This window comes from Lepidothrix coronata, unplaced genomic scaffold (assembly GCF_001604755.1).
Source record: "Lepidothrix coronata isolate B3197 unplaced genomic scaffold, Lepidothrix_coronata-1.0 Scaffold173, whole genome shotgun sequence".
Taxonomy (NCBI): Eukaryota; Metazoa; Chordata; class Aves; order Passeriformes; family Pipridae; genus Lepidothrix; species Lepidothrix coronata.
The window spans coordinates 715296-729886 of NW_016690353.1; the positions used below are offsets into that span (position 1 = coordinate 715296).

General features: G+C 46.4%; 1 protein-coding gene across 1 annotated transcript; it reads right to left on the minus strand.

Moving 5' to 3' along the window:
* ARF1 (ADP ribosylation factor 1) lies at window positions 1-13839 on the minus strand. The gene is made up of 5 exons (XM_017830024.1): window positions 13724-13839; window positions 4206-4385; window positions 3440-3550; window positions 2621-2745; window positions 1-1611 (listed from the first exon to the last, which is right to left on the minus strand). The coding sequence occupies exons 2-5, from the start codon at window positions 4351-4353 to the stop codon at window positions 1450-1452; spliced, it is 546 nt and encodes a 181-aa protein (XP_017685513.1). The 5' UTR covers window positions 4354-4385; window positions 13724-13839; the 3' UTR covers window positions 1-1449.
* Between the last annotated feature and the right edge of the window lie 752 nt (window positions 13840-14591).

Genomic DNA, 14591 nt, shown 5'->3' on the forward strand with positions numbered 1-14591 from the left:
CAAGTTTCATGAAACTTTTTATTCAACAAGTATATCATGATTCTGCCAAGATGATCGAATGAACAGCAAGGCATAAAAAACATGAAATAGTTAAGAGATTTTATTCTAATAGCTTTAATTACAGTGCTTGTTTGTCGAAATGAAAACTGAAAACAAGTATACAAAACAGTTGATTACTAATTGTGTATTGAAAGCAATAAAGGTTTCCACAACACTAAATAAACCAGTTCTGATAGTTCCTCGAGTTAAAGTTTTAACAGCTCCAGCTTCTTCAGTGTTTATCAAAATACAAAAGAAAAGTAAAGAGGTCTTTTTTTTATTTTTCTGATGGCAAATCTGAACCTTGCAGTATGAGGGATGCCAAGGGTTTTCACACATATACAGATATGGGATTGTTCCAAAATGGGATTGAATACTTCTAGAGTGGAATGACTCTCCAAACTCTCATGCTTTTTGTTTGTTTGTTTGTTTTTCCTAGACACTATACATAGATGTTTGGTGTGTTTTTCATGGCAATTCTTACGTTAAGTACAGTACTTTCTGCCTATAGAGCTCAGGACTAGGACAGGCTGTGCATCCTGTGGAAAGGTTTTGCCTCCTGGAGTGGTTTACGCACGAGAAAAGTACAAAACACTTTTTGACAAATACGACAGGCTAAAAATGTCGACTTCTGGAAATGATTCAAGTCCAATGGAAAGGAGAAATCTCACCTGAACCGAAAGTCAGATGTTTAGCATGAGTCTGCAAAGCTCATCTAAACCAGGCCCAGCAAATCTTTGAACGGTTGTGAACAAAGATGAGCACAGACTACGAGCTACGGAAAGAGCCAGAGATCTACCGGTCATGATCTGTTCGTTAAGCAGATGAAGCTAATTGGGTGTCAGTCATTGCTTCACCCTTTCAAAAGAATCAAGAGTCACCACGTTAGAGCTGGAGCAGCAGAAGCGATGTCAAACGTTTGTGTGCTGAAGTGTTTTTACTTTTCCTTGTCTATTTAAAAAAATACAGAATTCAGGTTAAAAACCAACCACCGAAATGGATCTCACAGATCTCACAACCCAACCGAGATCGAATTCAGCTCTACTGCACAAGGACCACTGGCAACCCTTTGTGTTATTAACCCAATTAAATCCCTTCCAGGTACTAAACAGTGACTTGATTCTTTACAATAAAAAAAGCTGAGTAATATTGCATAGGAGTACCAGAAACTGCCTCATTGGAAACAAAAACTATTTACATTAAATAAGAAACCTAACTGTTTTCAGGCTTGTATTTGCCACATTTACAGCATGATGCAATATATACTGTGACAAAAAAGAAATGAAAACAGCTTCCGGCACTCAATACCACAAAGTAGCACAGTTTGCCACATTAGAGTAAAGCGAAGGGCGAGTAGGAGGAAATAAGAGGGAGGGGGTGGAAAAAGAGGGAAGAGGAAGGTTTATGGTTTCATTTCTGGTTTCGGAGCTGATTGGACAACCAGTCCAGTCCTTCATAGAGACCATCTCCACTAGTGGCACAGGTTGCCTGGATGTACCAGTTCCTGTGACGAAGGGAATGCAGTCCAAGTTTGTCTGTGATTTCCGCTGCATTCATGGCGTTCGGCAGGTCCTGGGGGAAGGAACAACAGTCATTGTCGCCCCCACCCTTTGATCAGCAGCTTTAAAGGCATTAAAACCAAAATTAAGAGCTCTCAGAACTTCTCTTTCAGAAGGACTCAGTGCCTAGCTTTGATATTCAAGCTATTTCCCCTGCACTGACAAAAAGCCTCACAGGTTCGACGCCTCGATCAAAAGCAAATATTATGGAATATTTCGTAGGGAAGCGAGACAGATGATGCTTGGATCGAGTCATCAAGCCCCTCAGTGCTGATCCAAACCTGCTTACCATTCCAGGTCTGCTTCACACCCACTTTCCACTCAGGAAATCTTTTCTGTGACTGCACTTAGGATTTAAGATCAACTTTTATCCCAAATTACTACTCTGCTGAGCACAGAGTACAGCCCACCTGTTCACAGCCCACCTTTCCTGCTCCTAGACACAACTTATGGATTCTTCACCCTTCCCAGCTGAGCCTGTGCAATGATGAAGAAGAATGTTACTCCTTTACCTTTACTAGTCACGTTTAAGGTCCTTGACATTTGGTTTAAGCTGCCAAGACCTTTACAAGCAATCAGAGGCAGAACTCTCAGCTCACAGGTCAACACAAGGACTTTAAAAGTCAGCCCAGTGCTTTCACCAACACCAGCAGAGCCCTCAAACACCCTTTAGTGAAGAATTCAGCGATGTTCCAGCATTCCAGACTTCCTCTCTGCTTGGAGGAAGCTTGGGCAGGTGCTCTACTTGAGCCACATCAACCTTAAAAATCAAACTGGTAGAATTTTTCCTTAAAACTGAAAATACAAGAAGTCCTGTTAGCCAAGACTCTTTAGAAAAATGCTCCTTTCAGGTGAGAATTTAATGTCTGGTTTGCTGCCTTCAACGCACCCAGATGGCCATTTACTGAGAATTGATCTATTATTACCCTGAAAACATGACTGTCCAGGTCAAAACCTGGCACCCACGAGCATTTTGTACATTTTCAAGAGTTCTTCCAGAAAGACCCCTTTTTTGGGCATACCTGTTTGTTAGCAAACACTAATAGAACAGCATCTCTAAGCTCATCTTCTGCCAACATTCTCATGAGCTCTTCTCTGGCCTCGTTCACACGTTCTCTGTCATTGCTGTCAACCACAAAGATCAGACCTGGCAAGAAGGAAACAATCAGAATAAGCATTAATTTGAAGTTATTGACAAATGATGAATACATCTGGAGGTCAGAACTGAGCTGTGAAGAGAAAATAGTGCACAACAACCTAGTACAGATGAGAAAAATAGAGTTTTCTTATCACTGTGATGTCATGTCTGAGAGAAAGTCTGTTCTTGCTGAAAGCTGGTGAAAACTGGTGTTAGTTTGTGTTTGTGGAACTTGGGTGCTTCCTCTACATAACCACTTGGTATTTTCCAGGGAGCAGCAACTCCTGGAACCCTGTGACAGGACTCAAAGACAGGCACATTACAAAGGCACAGCAATGAAAAAAGTGCCAGGCTCTCAGTTCCTGGGGCTGCAGAGCCTGTAGTAAAGACTCTGCTTTGAAGTGAGGGCAGAGAGCTGTCACTCCTGACAGAAGGAAAGCAAACTTCTGAGCTCCCTCTGAGTCACAAGGACAAGGAAGACTGGTTTCTGGATTTCCTCCTGTGCCTCTTTGAACCTGCAGTGGCTTAAGAGAAGAGCCAGAGCAGCACACAAACACACCCTTTTATAATAATAATAATAATAATAATAATAAATATTTCCATTCCCCTTGTGAGAAACTTGCAAAATTATCTAAATAAGGGCATTAAAAAAACCCCCAAACGTTTAGATTGTGAAAATCTATGATTTAAGTGTAAGACTCACCTTGTGTGTTCTGGAAATAATGGCGCCAGAGGGGTCTGATCTTGTCCTGGCCGCCCACGTCCCACACTGTGAAGCTGATGTTCTTGTATTCTACTGTTTCCACATTGAAACCTAAAATAGAAGTGGTGGCATAAATCTCAGTTAAACATAGCTGGCCTATTGTATTTAGCAAGTCACACTCAGAATGTCATCATTTACAAGAGTTCTCTTAAAATTTAAATTAGTTTAAACGAGCGGAGTTCTGCAGCGAAGCTCCCACAGCAGAGAAACGTGGGTTGTCTGGGACTCCCACCATCACCCCACACCAATGAACAGCTCCAGTTGCTACCTGAGCAGCTACAAAATGCAGATCAAACTATGTTGCTTTGAAAAATAAAAACCCCAGGGCTTCAAGAACTGCAAATCAGGTCCCTGATGGCACTCAAAAAAATAAATAAATAAATAAATAAAAGAAGGTGTCACCCTCTGCTTCTCAGTCTAATTTACTTGATGCCACAACTCACTTAGGAGACAAACTGCTCTACTGTGGCTCATGAAGGTTCATTCCACAAGTGACTGGCAGAGGGGATGGAGTGAAAGAGCTGTCACATAATGCCCTGCCATGGCAGAACATTTGGCTGTGCCACCTTCACGCCACGGCTTTGGCAAGTGTTTGTTCTGCCAGACAAGCTGCTCAAACCAAGAGTGGCAGCTGAGATCAGACACTGCTGCAAACAGTAAGACCCAAATCTCAAAGCAACCAGCCATAGAAACGTGAAAGTCTTACCTATAGTAGGAATAGTAGTTACTATTTCACCAAGTTTAAGTTTGTACAAAATAGTTGTCTTTCCTGCAGCATCCAGGCCAACCATTAGGATACGCATTTCTTTTTTGCCAAAAAGGCCTTTGAAGAGGTTTGCAAAAATATTTCCCATGGTTGAGATATGTTCTCACTGGCCAGTGAAGTCTGGAGGGAAAAGATCAGAGTATCACTCAGGAGTTACCGACAGCTGTGCTCTGACCAGGCCATAGAAACCCACAAAAACCCAAGCAAGAGATAACCTGAAGCATTCACAGACAGCCCAGACACAACTGTACATGATTTTCTCCCATACTGAAGCAACACAAAAATTAAGATATGCCAAAAGTTAGTGCTCATGAAACGACCTGGCTTTGAGTGCTTTAAATATTTCAAATATTCTTTCAGAGGTTGTTCTCAAGCTCTGTCTTGCAAAATTCACACAACTGACCACTTGAGGTGCTTTCTCCCCCATTGTTATGGGATAATTAATCTGCAGCCAAAGTGTCACTATTAAACTCTTTCTAAATGATCTGCAGATAACAGCTTTTGCTTAGCACAGCAATAGCTGCTGCCCCTTTTGTGAAGGAAACTGGGAATATGGTTTGCATTCTCTCCTGCTCAGAACAGTTTCCTTCCTCCCCAGCCCTGAGGAAATGGCCTGCGAGCAGCACAAACACAGGGCAGTGTTACTTCCATCAACACCAGGGGGAAACCTCCTGTAGGAAGCAAATCTGCATTTAATCAAGCTTAACTATCGAAAATTAACAGCTCCATTAAAAGAGCAGGTTCAGGAATGAACCTTCCTTCCTCCACAGCCCACACTTCTGCTGGGTGATTGCAGTGATTAACGTCAGCACGAGCTTCCTGTTTGGAGATCCAGAAACTGCCTCCACTCCAGCCCTCAGACTTCCCCGAGCCTTTGGGATGGGACTCACTCCACACAAATTTCCCCCCTTTCCAAACTTGCTCCTGCAAGAGTTTGAAATCACCAAGAGAACTAATATTCTGCTCATAGAAGGCACGAAAAAGCAGCCTGGAAGCTTCACAGAGTCGTTACAGGGTGATAGGGACGGTTCACACCTTCACTGCTGCTCTTGGGTGTCAGTTCAAAAAGAAGACACTGAGCCCAACTGAAAATTCAAGTTTCAGACACAAGATGCACACACAGCCAAGACGTGTAGCATTCAAAGAATGAATTTCCTGTAAACCAAATCACACAATTTAAAGCACAGTATGAAGTTTGAGCCATCTCTGGACCATACTCTGTATTTCATGATGAAGCTGTGCTCGAAGCAAAACTCTCACTAGAAATAACACTTTGCAGAGTATCTGTTTAAGACCATTTAAGCAAGCTTTGGGTTGAAAAGCACACCACAACAAAAACCTCATCCTGCTCTGTTTAGCTCTGTCCTAGGAATGTTTGAACCTTCCCTACTCCACACTGGGAAAGGTCTAAGCAGCTCTGCCCTCCTCAGGAAGCTCTGCTGGACACGATTTTTAACCCAAAAGTTAAACGCTGTAACATTAACCCAGTCACATGTCCAAGCACAGGCAGCTCCACAGGGAAGGAAGTTCAGAGTCCACTCCAGAGTTCCTGAATGACATCAACCACCACGTCAACCTGCTGAAGCAACTCGAGTCAAAGAGTCATTTATTTTATAGGACTGAAGTTCAACACGAGCAAAACTTTAAAACTAAACTCCTGCCCAAACCAGACAGGGCAGCCTGTGGATTTAAATCAAACAGGAGGTTTAAAAGTTCTATGATTCCACCATTTCCCTCACATTTCTGCAGCACGACCGTGGATATTCCACTCCCACTTGAATATATGGGGGCTGTATAAACAGGAAAGTTAACTAGGAAGCAGAGAAAACAGTTTTCCTGGATTCCCTCTTTCTCCAGCTCACTCACACAGCAGGGAATCTCCCAGCCCAGCCCAGAGCAGCAGCTCTCCCCGGGCTGGAGGGGAGGGAGCTGTAAAGCTTTCCTTTGTCTGGCTGCTCATGCCACCTCTATCTTCTGCTTCATCTGCAAAGCAACAGCCAGGCCTGAACTGTAACCTTTTACCAGAGCTCTGGTAACTCTTCAGAACGAGTGTGTGAGCTTTTGTGGCCAGAAAACCCTACAAAGAATGCCTTTCTTCTGCTTCTGCATGTTTAAAAGCATAACAGGTTATCAAACGCTTGGATTGAGCACAGTAATTGGGTAACCAAGCAAAATCCTGTCATTTATATCCATGATATCTTTCCATGCCCTGGAGAAGTCCCAGGCTGCTGGACAAGTTGCTTATACTTGGCACCAACAGCAGTGAATCCCGTTAGATCCTTGTTTTCCTGGCAGCTATTTCCAGGTCAAGTCTGCCCTTCGCCACTGAAGCTGCTTTTATACAACCCATCCTCCCCCCTATTTTTACTTTCTGTGAAGAATAAGAAGCTAAGATACAGTTAAGCACTTGGGCTCCATTTCCCTCTCGTTCTCTTCCACATTCCTGCTATCCAAACCACTTCTGTAACTCATTTGGTACTTCAGGGTAGGTGGCATTACAGAAAGTCCCATTTATTTTTATAGGCAGCACAGTGCAGTTTACAGCCCACCCACCCCTGGCAACACGAGTGTGTTTAGATGTTGACTAAAAAAGTAATTGAATCACTGCTAAAAGAAAAATACCAGGAGAAATCCACCCACAGAACTCCCACAAACTGTTGTGGTTCCCACTGGTGACTTGTTGGATGTGGTTGGGACAAAGGAGAGGGTTCACCCTCTGCCCAGCAGTTGGTCACAGTCATCTATTCCCACAGAAAGGAAATCACTGCCATGGTTTGTCCTGTCCCTGCAGGGTCACACACAGACGCTGCCACAGCAGAAACTGCCCCGACAGCCCAGAGCTGCTTCCCAGGACTTCACTGCCTGTTAATGCAGCTCAGCTGAGGGATCACGGGATCCCACTGCACTCCAGGGTTAAACTTTAATTCTCATTTCACCCACTGCTTGGACAGCCTCAAAATACCAGGAAAGACTCTTTTAAATTAACAACAACAACAAAAAAAATCCTGTCATTTTTCAGGTATCTTCAACCTTCGCAGTCTATATCACAACTCGCCAATATTCCAAACTGAAGCTGAACTTCCTCTTTCCCTCCACCCAAATGTTGTCTGTAGTTGCCACCCTGATCACTTTTGAGTAAAATTCCTGAAAACGTAAAAGACTACGGCTTGTGAGCTGCTTGTAGTACTTGAGCACATCCTCAAAAGAGGGATCCATCAGGCTAAGCGGGGAGATTTGCGTATGAAAGGCAACATTTAAATAAACAACACGGAGTGTTTTCCCAGGGCTCTGTGTTTTCCCTCAGCACAACTTCACCTCCTAGACACTGGCAGCTCGGCACCCCTCCCCAAGCCCAGATCACCCCAAATCTGAGCCGTCCGGGTGATTAGTTTCTCCCTGAAGCACTTTAACACACTCCACTCCAGCCCAGCCGCAGTAAAAACCTGTCGGGCAGGTTCGGCTGAGATACAATGTACCATTGGTAAAGAGCAAGCCAGGCCTTCAATGGATAAGTTACAGTTTCATTATTTCAGGAAACAAAGTATTTTCAGCCTCTTTTTTTTTAGTAAGTGATACATTTAGATAAGCGGTTAGGAGAACAGGCAGCCCTTTGCAGGGAGTGTAATGAGTTAAAAATGAATGAGTGTCTGCAACAGCAGCGGCCTGGTGGTTGTTAAAAGTGATACGGCCCAGGAGGAGAAGCAGCGTTTGCTTTTATTAATTGTAGGTGGTTAGAACGAGAGCTCTGAGGAATAACTCGGGGCCAAAGAGCATTGAACACTTAATCATCTGCAGCATTTTGTAGTTAAACGTCTGCTAATGCATTTTAATGTCACTTCGTTCAGGCTGCTTATCACGAGGAGTCAAATCTGCTGCCTGACCTCCCAAGTTTTTGGGTGAGCCCGCAGGAGTATGATCAGAAGGGTTATGCAGGTCATCAAAGAGTACAACACACCCTGAAATTTCCACAGAAACTTCATTTTACACCTCTGGAAAAGTGCTTTTCACATAGAGGTTTAACTTCCTTGAGCCACGATTTCATTCGGGTTTAACCAGTTCTTTAAAGGGAATCACAGAATCATAAAATCACAGATTTTATGGTTGGAAAAGACCTCCAGAATCACTGAGCCCAAACTCTGATCGACTACAAACAAAATCAGAGGCTCAGGCAGAGGATGCCAATTCAGTCAAATTACCCTGCAGTCGAGAAATACATTTATTTCACTGCTCTGTACCAGCACCGATCACATAAAGCTCCCACAGTGCAAAAATAACGCTCCAAACCCTGCAAGTGTTATAACCAAACCTGGTGGGCCCCAGCATTTTGGCAGCTGGAAAATCCCAGCAGCCATGAAGATGGCAGGGGTTGGAACGACAGGATCTGGGAGGTCCCTTCCAACCCAAACCGTTCTAGGATTTTATGATGCCGTGATAAGATCAGTCAAGGAAAGCTCCACTGTCTGTCCCTCCCCTCACGGGACACTGAGATCCAGAGGGACAGAGGGCATTTGTTGTCTCTGGGAGCAGTTCTGTCTCCCTGGCACCTTCATATCGTGTCTGAAATGCCCATTTCAAGGAGAGGGAAACACGGTGCCACCACCACCACTGACACCCTGGGCCACACAGTTTGAATCGGACAAAATATTAAAGCACAAGCTAAACCCCCCCAGCAGCTGCAGATTTACCAAAAAGCTGTTCCTCAGTAGCTTTCTGCACCTTATCCTGTTTGCTTGGACACCTCTGGCAAGTAAAACTGGTGTGTTTATGAAGACAGTGGATTTACTGCCAAAATACACCTCCATTTAAAGGAAAATCTACTTGACATTGGCCTAAGCTTAATTCCATGTCTTAAAACAGTTAGAAAAAACCCAAACCCTTAATTCCTTTTTATCAGTCACAGGGGAACAAAAATTCATCAGTTTGTTCCTTCACAGAACTCTTGATTTGAAATGCAGTCAGTTCTCATTAGTTGCCCTGTATCATATTTTTTAATTCACAGCATTCTAGAAGGTTTTAGATTAAATTGGCAGGAGAAGCAAAACATTCCTACAAGAGATCACCAAACCAATGTGTAAATAAGAAGTGAGAAAGTGGTTTTTTTTTTTAAAAAAAAGAAGACACCCAACCCCAACAGCTGTTCCTGGTGTTACATGCAAGAACAACTGGCAAATAATTCCAAGTGCAAATCTGACTCGGCAGCTTGTTCTTCACAATATAAAGTGTGATTTAAAAGAGAACGTGAGAAGTGATCCAAGAGAACAGTACACTGCTAAAATTTAGGAATTATCCAGAGCCCCAGTGTTCACACCCCCACTCAGCAGGAAGAGCCTTCAGCACTGAGGTGTTCTTTTGAACCTGGACTAATTTCTTTACAGATTAAAGTGCTCTGTTACAGCAAATTTTGAAAAATGCTCTAGATCACAACACCTCTTTAGACACAGCCAGGATGGCCCAATACACTGTTCCAATACAGATGCATTCAACTATTTTTAGAAGTTGTTTACTGGCCTTCCACATCTGATATCCCAAGAGATGACTATTTATCAACCCAAACTCTTTCACTTGGGGGCCTTGACACTGAAGTTTACCGTAATTTTGATTTATTTTAGACCATACTAACATCACTAGGCACAGACCAGGTGTAAAATGTAAGAGTTAGCTAACAAGCAGGTTCTTTGTTCACCAGGTGATTGTCCTGCACTTAAACACCATCATAATAAAGGGGATGGCAACAACCTCTTCATTAATAGTAAGCCCCAACTCCTTTATAGTTTTAATTATTAGAGTTGGAGGACTGTTGGAGGTCAACACTGATCACTGCAACAATTTCCCACCAGAAACTGGTGTTTCTGCCAAGCCTGAGATGGAAAAAGTGTCCTGAAGGATCATGACCTTGTTATTTGAGTTTCAGGGGAGGTCAGAGGAAAGGTACCAGCACTGAAGCATCACGTGAAATACCAGCTAAAGATCCATAATGGCGATTGCATCTGAAGAGGAATAATTTGGATTTGGCCACCAAAGGCTTGCAGGGATCAACCAAAAAGCCTCCAAAAGCATCTGCAGATGGAGGACATGCCACCCCCAAGTGAGCAGCCAGGGGAAAGGAAATCTCCTGCTGCAGCACCTTCATTTAACCCAAGCAGGTCGAACTGTTTGCTGTTCACCCAGATCCTGCATTTTCCACGTGCTCTAACATTCCCTTGAGAGAACTGGGAATGGAATGGCAGGAAAACAGAAACAGTTCCACTCACAAGATCAAAACAAGGACAAAAGAGCATATTTTCCTTTGGGGTCATGCCTATTTCGCAGACACAAGAACTCTCTCCTAAAATAGTGGTCAGAATAAAAAGTCAGTATCAAAGAGAGAGAGTTGCTTGACTTGATACTCAAACCCCAAGAGTTATTCCCTTATTCTCACCTTCAAGCAGGGAAAACAAACTCTTGCTGTTTCAGCACAAAATCTCCAACTATTCTAAGGAGTTCCACACCACCAGAACTCAACAGCACACAAACCAGCCCACGGGGAAAAACACGGATCTGGTCTGAGATATATTTTAACTTAAAGGACAGGCTGACAGGTGGAAAAGCACAGAGGGAGACACATCCATCACCTCCCTGTAGCTGTTCAGGAAATAACGTGGTGCCAACAATGCAGTTGTGACACCCACGAGTGGCCTGTGCCTTTGTGCTCCCCAGTTTAACACTGGGCACACTGGTGTGAGAACTGGGCATGACAAAGAATATCTTTTCAGATAAATATCGAGTTGTTTTTGTGAGGCTGAGCTGTTCCTGAGTTAAAAAACCTTTAGTTTTAAGCCAAATATCCTGTTATTCATTCCCGGTAACTGGGCACTAAGTCAACATTTACAGTCATAGTAGAAATGGCAAGAACTCACACAGGAGCTCCAGAAACGAAACTGGGGTTTGGTTTGGGGGAAAATGTCATGGCAGAGCCTGCCCAGGGAGCTGGGAGGGAACAGGAGCTGAGTTAGAGCTTCATCAGAACTGAAACCTCAGCAGAAGCAGCAGCACAGCCCCCGACGTTTGTGCGTGTTAAAAACAAGGAATAAAATAGGACCCTCGCAAGCAGAAAGACAAAAAATGCTGAATAACACAGAAAAACAGCTGCTGGAGTAGGAAGCTGATTATAAACTTCTTTACTCATCAGTTAAAGAAAGGGAATAATGGCTGAGGATGGCACCAGCCCCGACACAAGCTCTGTAGCATTCCAGGAGCAAAACTTCCAAGAGATTTCTAAAAAAAGAAATCGGAATTGTTCCTTTTTGGATAAAATTAACTCGTGTTCACTGAATTTATCCACTGTAAAACGATCTGGGTGGCTGTCGAGATCTTGCTCGAAAAGTCAATCTTTAAAAATAAAAGGCTGTTTTAGGACTAAAAGCTGCTGGGATGTGTAAAGGTGGTTTCTTAAACTTCACCACCGCAGATTTAAGTGGGATCTTGGGCTGCGAGCTTTTCCTCCTTCCCCCAATTCATGTCACCAATGGCTTATCTGATAATTACCTGTGCAAATGCTGCTGCTTAGAGCAGCTGGAGCACAATTTGGAGAATTACCAGGACTAAAATCCAGCCCCTACTCCCACACACACTTGGTTTGCCTTGGAAAAGCTGTGACTGGTCCTTCCCCCTTCTCTTGGTCAGCGTGAGTAACACTCACAGGGAACTCAGCGCCCAGCACTGCTCCTGCCCAGGCCCTTCCACATTCCAGCTATTTCACAACCAGGAAACCTTAAAAAAAACCCAAGTAGTGAAATCCACATTCAGGTGTTTGGCTTTGTAACAGGATTTACATCACAAACACGACGGGTTCTGGGTGGACACAGCTCTGCCTGAACCATTTTCTGAGCCATTTTCGCTCCTGATGTTCCACCTTGGGAAAAGCACCGACAAACCCGGCAAAGCAGCTGAGTTGGAGCTGAAGAGGTTCAGGTGAGGCGAGTTTCCTCACCCTTTCACCCACTGCAATTACTCCAGCAGGGAGAGCAGCCCAACAGGGCTCTCCAGCATTGCAGATGTGTTTGGGACAGAGGAAATCAGCGCATCAAACCCCCTAACCTTCCCCTCAGAGAACCCCTTTATCCATAAGGCTGCACTTCTACTTTATTCAGTTGTAAACCCCATGAATAAAAGCAAAATAGCAGTCCCCCAGTTCAGCCACACTTCCTTTTTTTTTCTTTTTTTTTCCTACAGAAGTGCTCCAAATCAGCAGCAAAAATAGCAGTAACGATCTTGCTGAACGACCTTGGAAAATCCACCTTTGCCTCGATTTCTCTGCCTGAAAAATAAGGTTAATGGAATACCCTGCAAAGGGGTGCCGTGAGCCTCGCGAGACAAAGCTCAAAGTATCAGACAAACAGCCGGAATTTTCGTTATTGACAAAGCCACAATTTCGACACCAGACCTCTGGTTGAGGGCTCTTAATCAACATGTGGAATTTGCTTTGGCAAAGAGCAGGGCGGCAAAGCCACACGGTCAATGTCAAACACGACAACATTTGGGCAGTTTTACGACCCGACACGGAGTTTTCAGCCGCTCTCTGCCGGGGCAGAGCTGGGCTATCGCTTCATCCCCCGCGGGTTTATCAGCCCCAAGTATCGCGTTCGGCACTCGCAGGGGCAGGACGGAGTATTTTCAGACAGAATATAATATCCTCCCACCGGCAGGCAGGGAAAGCTGATCTCCCAGACCGCCAGCCCCGAGCCACGGCAGGCAAACAAAGCTGTCTGCTCCAGGATAAAGCTCCAACTCCTCGGCCCAGTAGAAACACCAACTCAGCAGCCAAGGGCTTAGAGAGGGAAAAAAAAACAACCTCTGCGCCCCACAGCTTCCCCCAAGGCTCATTTCCCCCTCCAGAGGAGGGTTTCAGGGGGCACAGGGAAAAGGAGGAAATGCCTCTCCCTGCTCCTCGGAGCCGTCCCCGGGCGGGGCAGACGCCGGAATGAGCGAGTTTGGGGAAGGGAGGACGAGCCCATCCCGTCTAATCCCATCGCTAGAGGGAGCGGGGCCTTGTGCGGCTGCTGGCGAGCCGGAGCGATCCCCCCTTCCCACCCCTTCCCACAGTATATCCCACCCCTCCAGCAGGGAAGCGAAAGGCCCGACATCACCTTCCCCCCCCAATCCCAGAACCCCCAAAGGCGTGAGGGGCGGATAGGGCAGCGCCGCTCCCGGGGGCCTCCGGTGCTCTGGGGGAAAAAGGAACGAGAAGGAAAAAACAAGGAACGAGAAAGAAGAAAAGAAGGAGTGAGGAGGGAAAACGAAGGAAGGAGAAAGAATGATAGGGAAAGAGCCGCCCGGCCCCGCTCCCTCAGCGCCCGCCGCCGCCTCCCCTCAGCGCCAAGGCCGCAGGGCGCGGGCGGGGGCGCAGCGCGGCGGGCGGGAGGCGGGGAGGGGGAAAGGGCTCGAAGGGAGAGCGAAGGGGAAGGCGCCGGCGAACCCACCGGCGTCGTGCGGAGGCGCGGTGCGGTGCGTGTGGCTGCGCTCGGACGGTCCCGCTCGGCCCGGCCGCGATCCGCCCTGGAGCACAAGATGGCGGCGTGAGGGGCCACGTCAGTGCCCGCCCCGCGCGCGGCACCGCGGGAAGGCGAGGGGGGCGGGGCCTGCGGGGGGGCGGGGCCACGGCGGGAGCGACGGCAATGTCGAGGTGTGGGCGTGGCCTGCATGGGGAGTGGGCGCGGTTTAGATGGGAGAGTGGGCGTGGCCACTGCAGGGAGCGACTGTTCGGGGAAGGTGCGGTGGGCGTGGCCCGTTGTTTGGGGGCGTGGCCTTACGTGTGGCCACGCCCATCCCGCGGCGGCGCGTGTCAGGATGGGGATCGCGGGGAGCGCGGGACGAGGACCCCCGGGAATGCGGGAATGCGGGAGTGCGGGAATGGGGGCGAGGGGGACCATCCCTTCCCCCGTTCCCTGCACCGTTCCCCCTTTTCCCTGCACCGCTCTTTCGCCTTCCCTGCCCTTTTCCCTTTTCCCTGCATTATTCCTCCTTCCCTGCGCCGTTCACCTTCTGTGCACTGTTCTCCTTTCCCTCCATCATTCCCCTTTCCCTGCACCGTTTCTTCTCTTTTCCTGCACCGTTCCCATTTTCCTTGCACCCTTTTTCCCTGCATCATTCCCCTTTCCCTGCACCGTTCCCCCCTTTCCCTGTGCTATTCCCCCTTCCCCCCACCATTCCCCTTCGCTGCATTGTTCCCCGTCTCCCTGCACCATTCTTTCTTCTTCCCTGCACCATTCACCCTTTCCCTCCACCTTTCCCTCTTCCCTGCACCATTCCCCTTTTCCTACAGCGCTCCCCTTTCCCCACGCCACTTCC

What these genes read in the sequence shown, in the direction of transcription:
- ARF1 (XM_017830024.1), bottom strand. Translation starts at nt 4,353, where the DNA reads ATGGGAAATATTTTTGCAAACCTCTTCAAAGGCCTTTTTGGCAAAAAA. An exon ending in AACTACTATTCCTACTATAG is followed by an intron (nt 3,551 to 4,205) that starts GTAAGACTTTCA and finishes CTTCTATTTTAG; the next exon opens with GTTTCAATGTGGAAACAGTA. An exon ending in TTATTTCCAGAACACACAAG is followed by an intron (nt 2,746 to 3,439) that starts GTGAGTCTTACA and finishes CCTTCTTGCCAG; the next exon opens with GTCTGATCTTTGTGGTTGAC.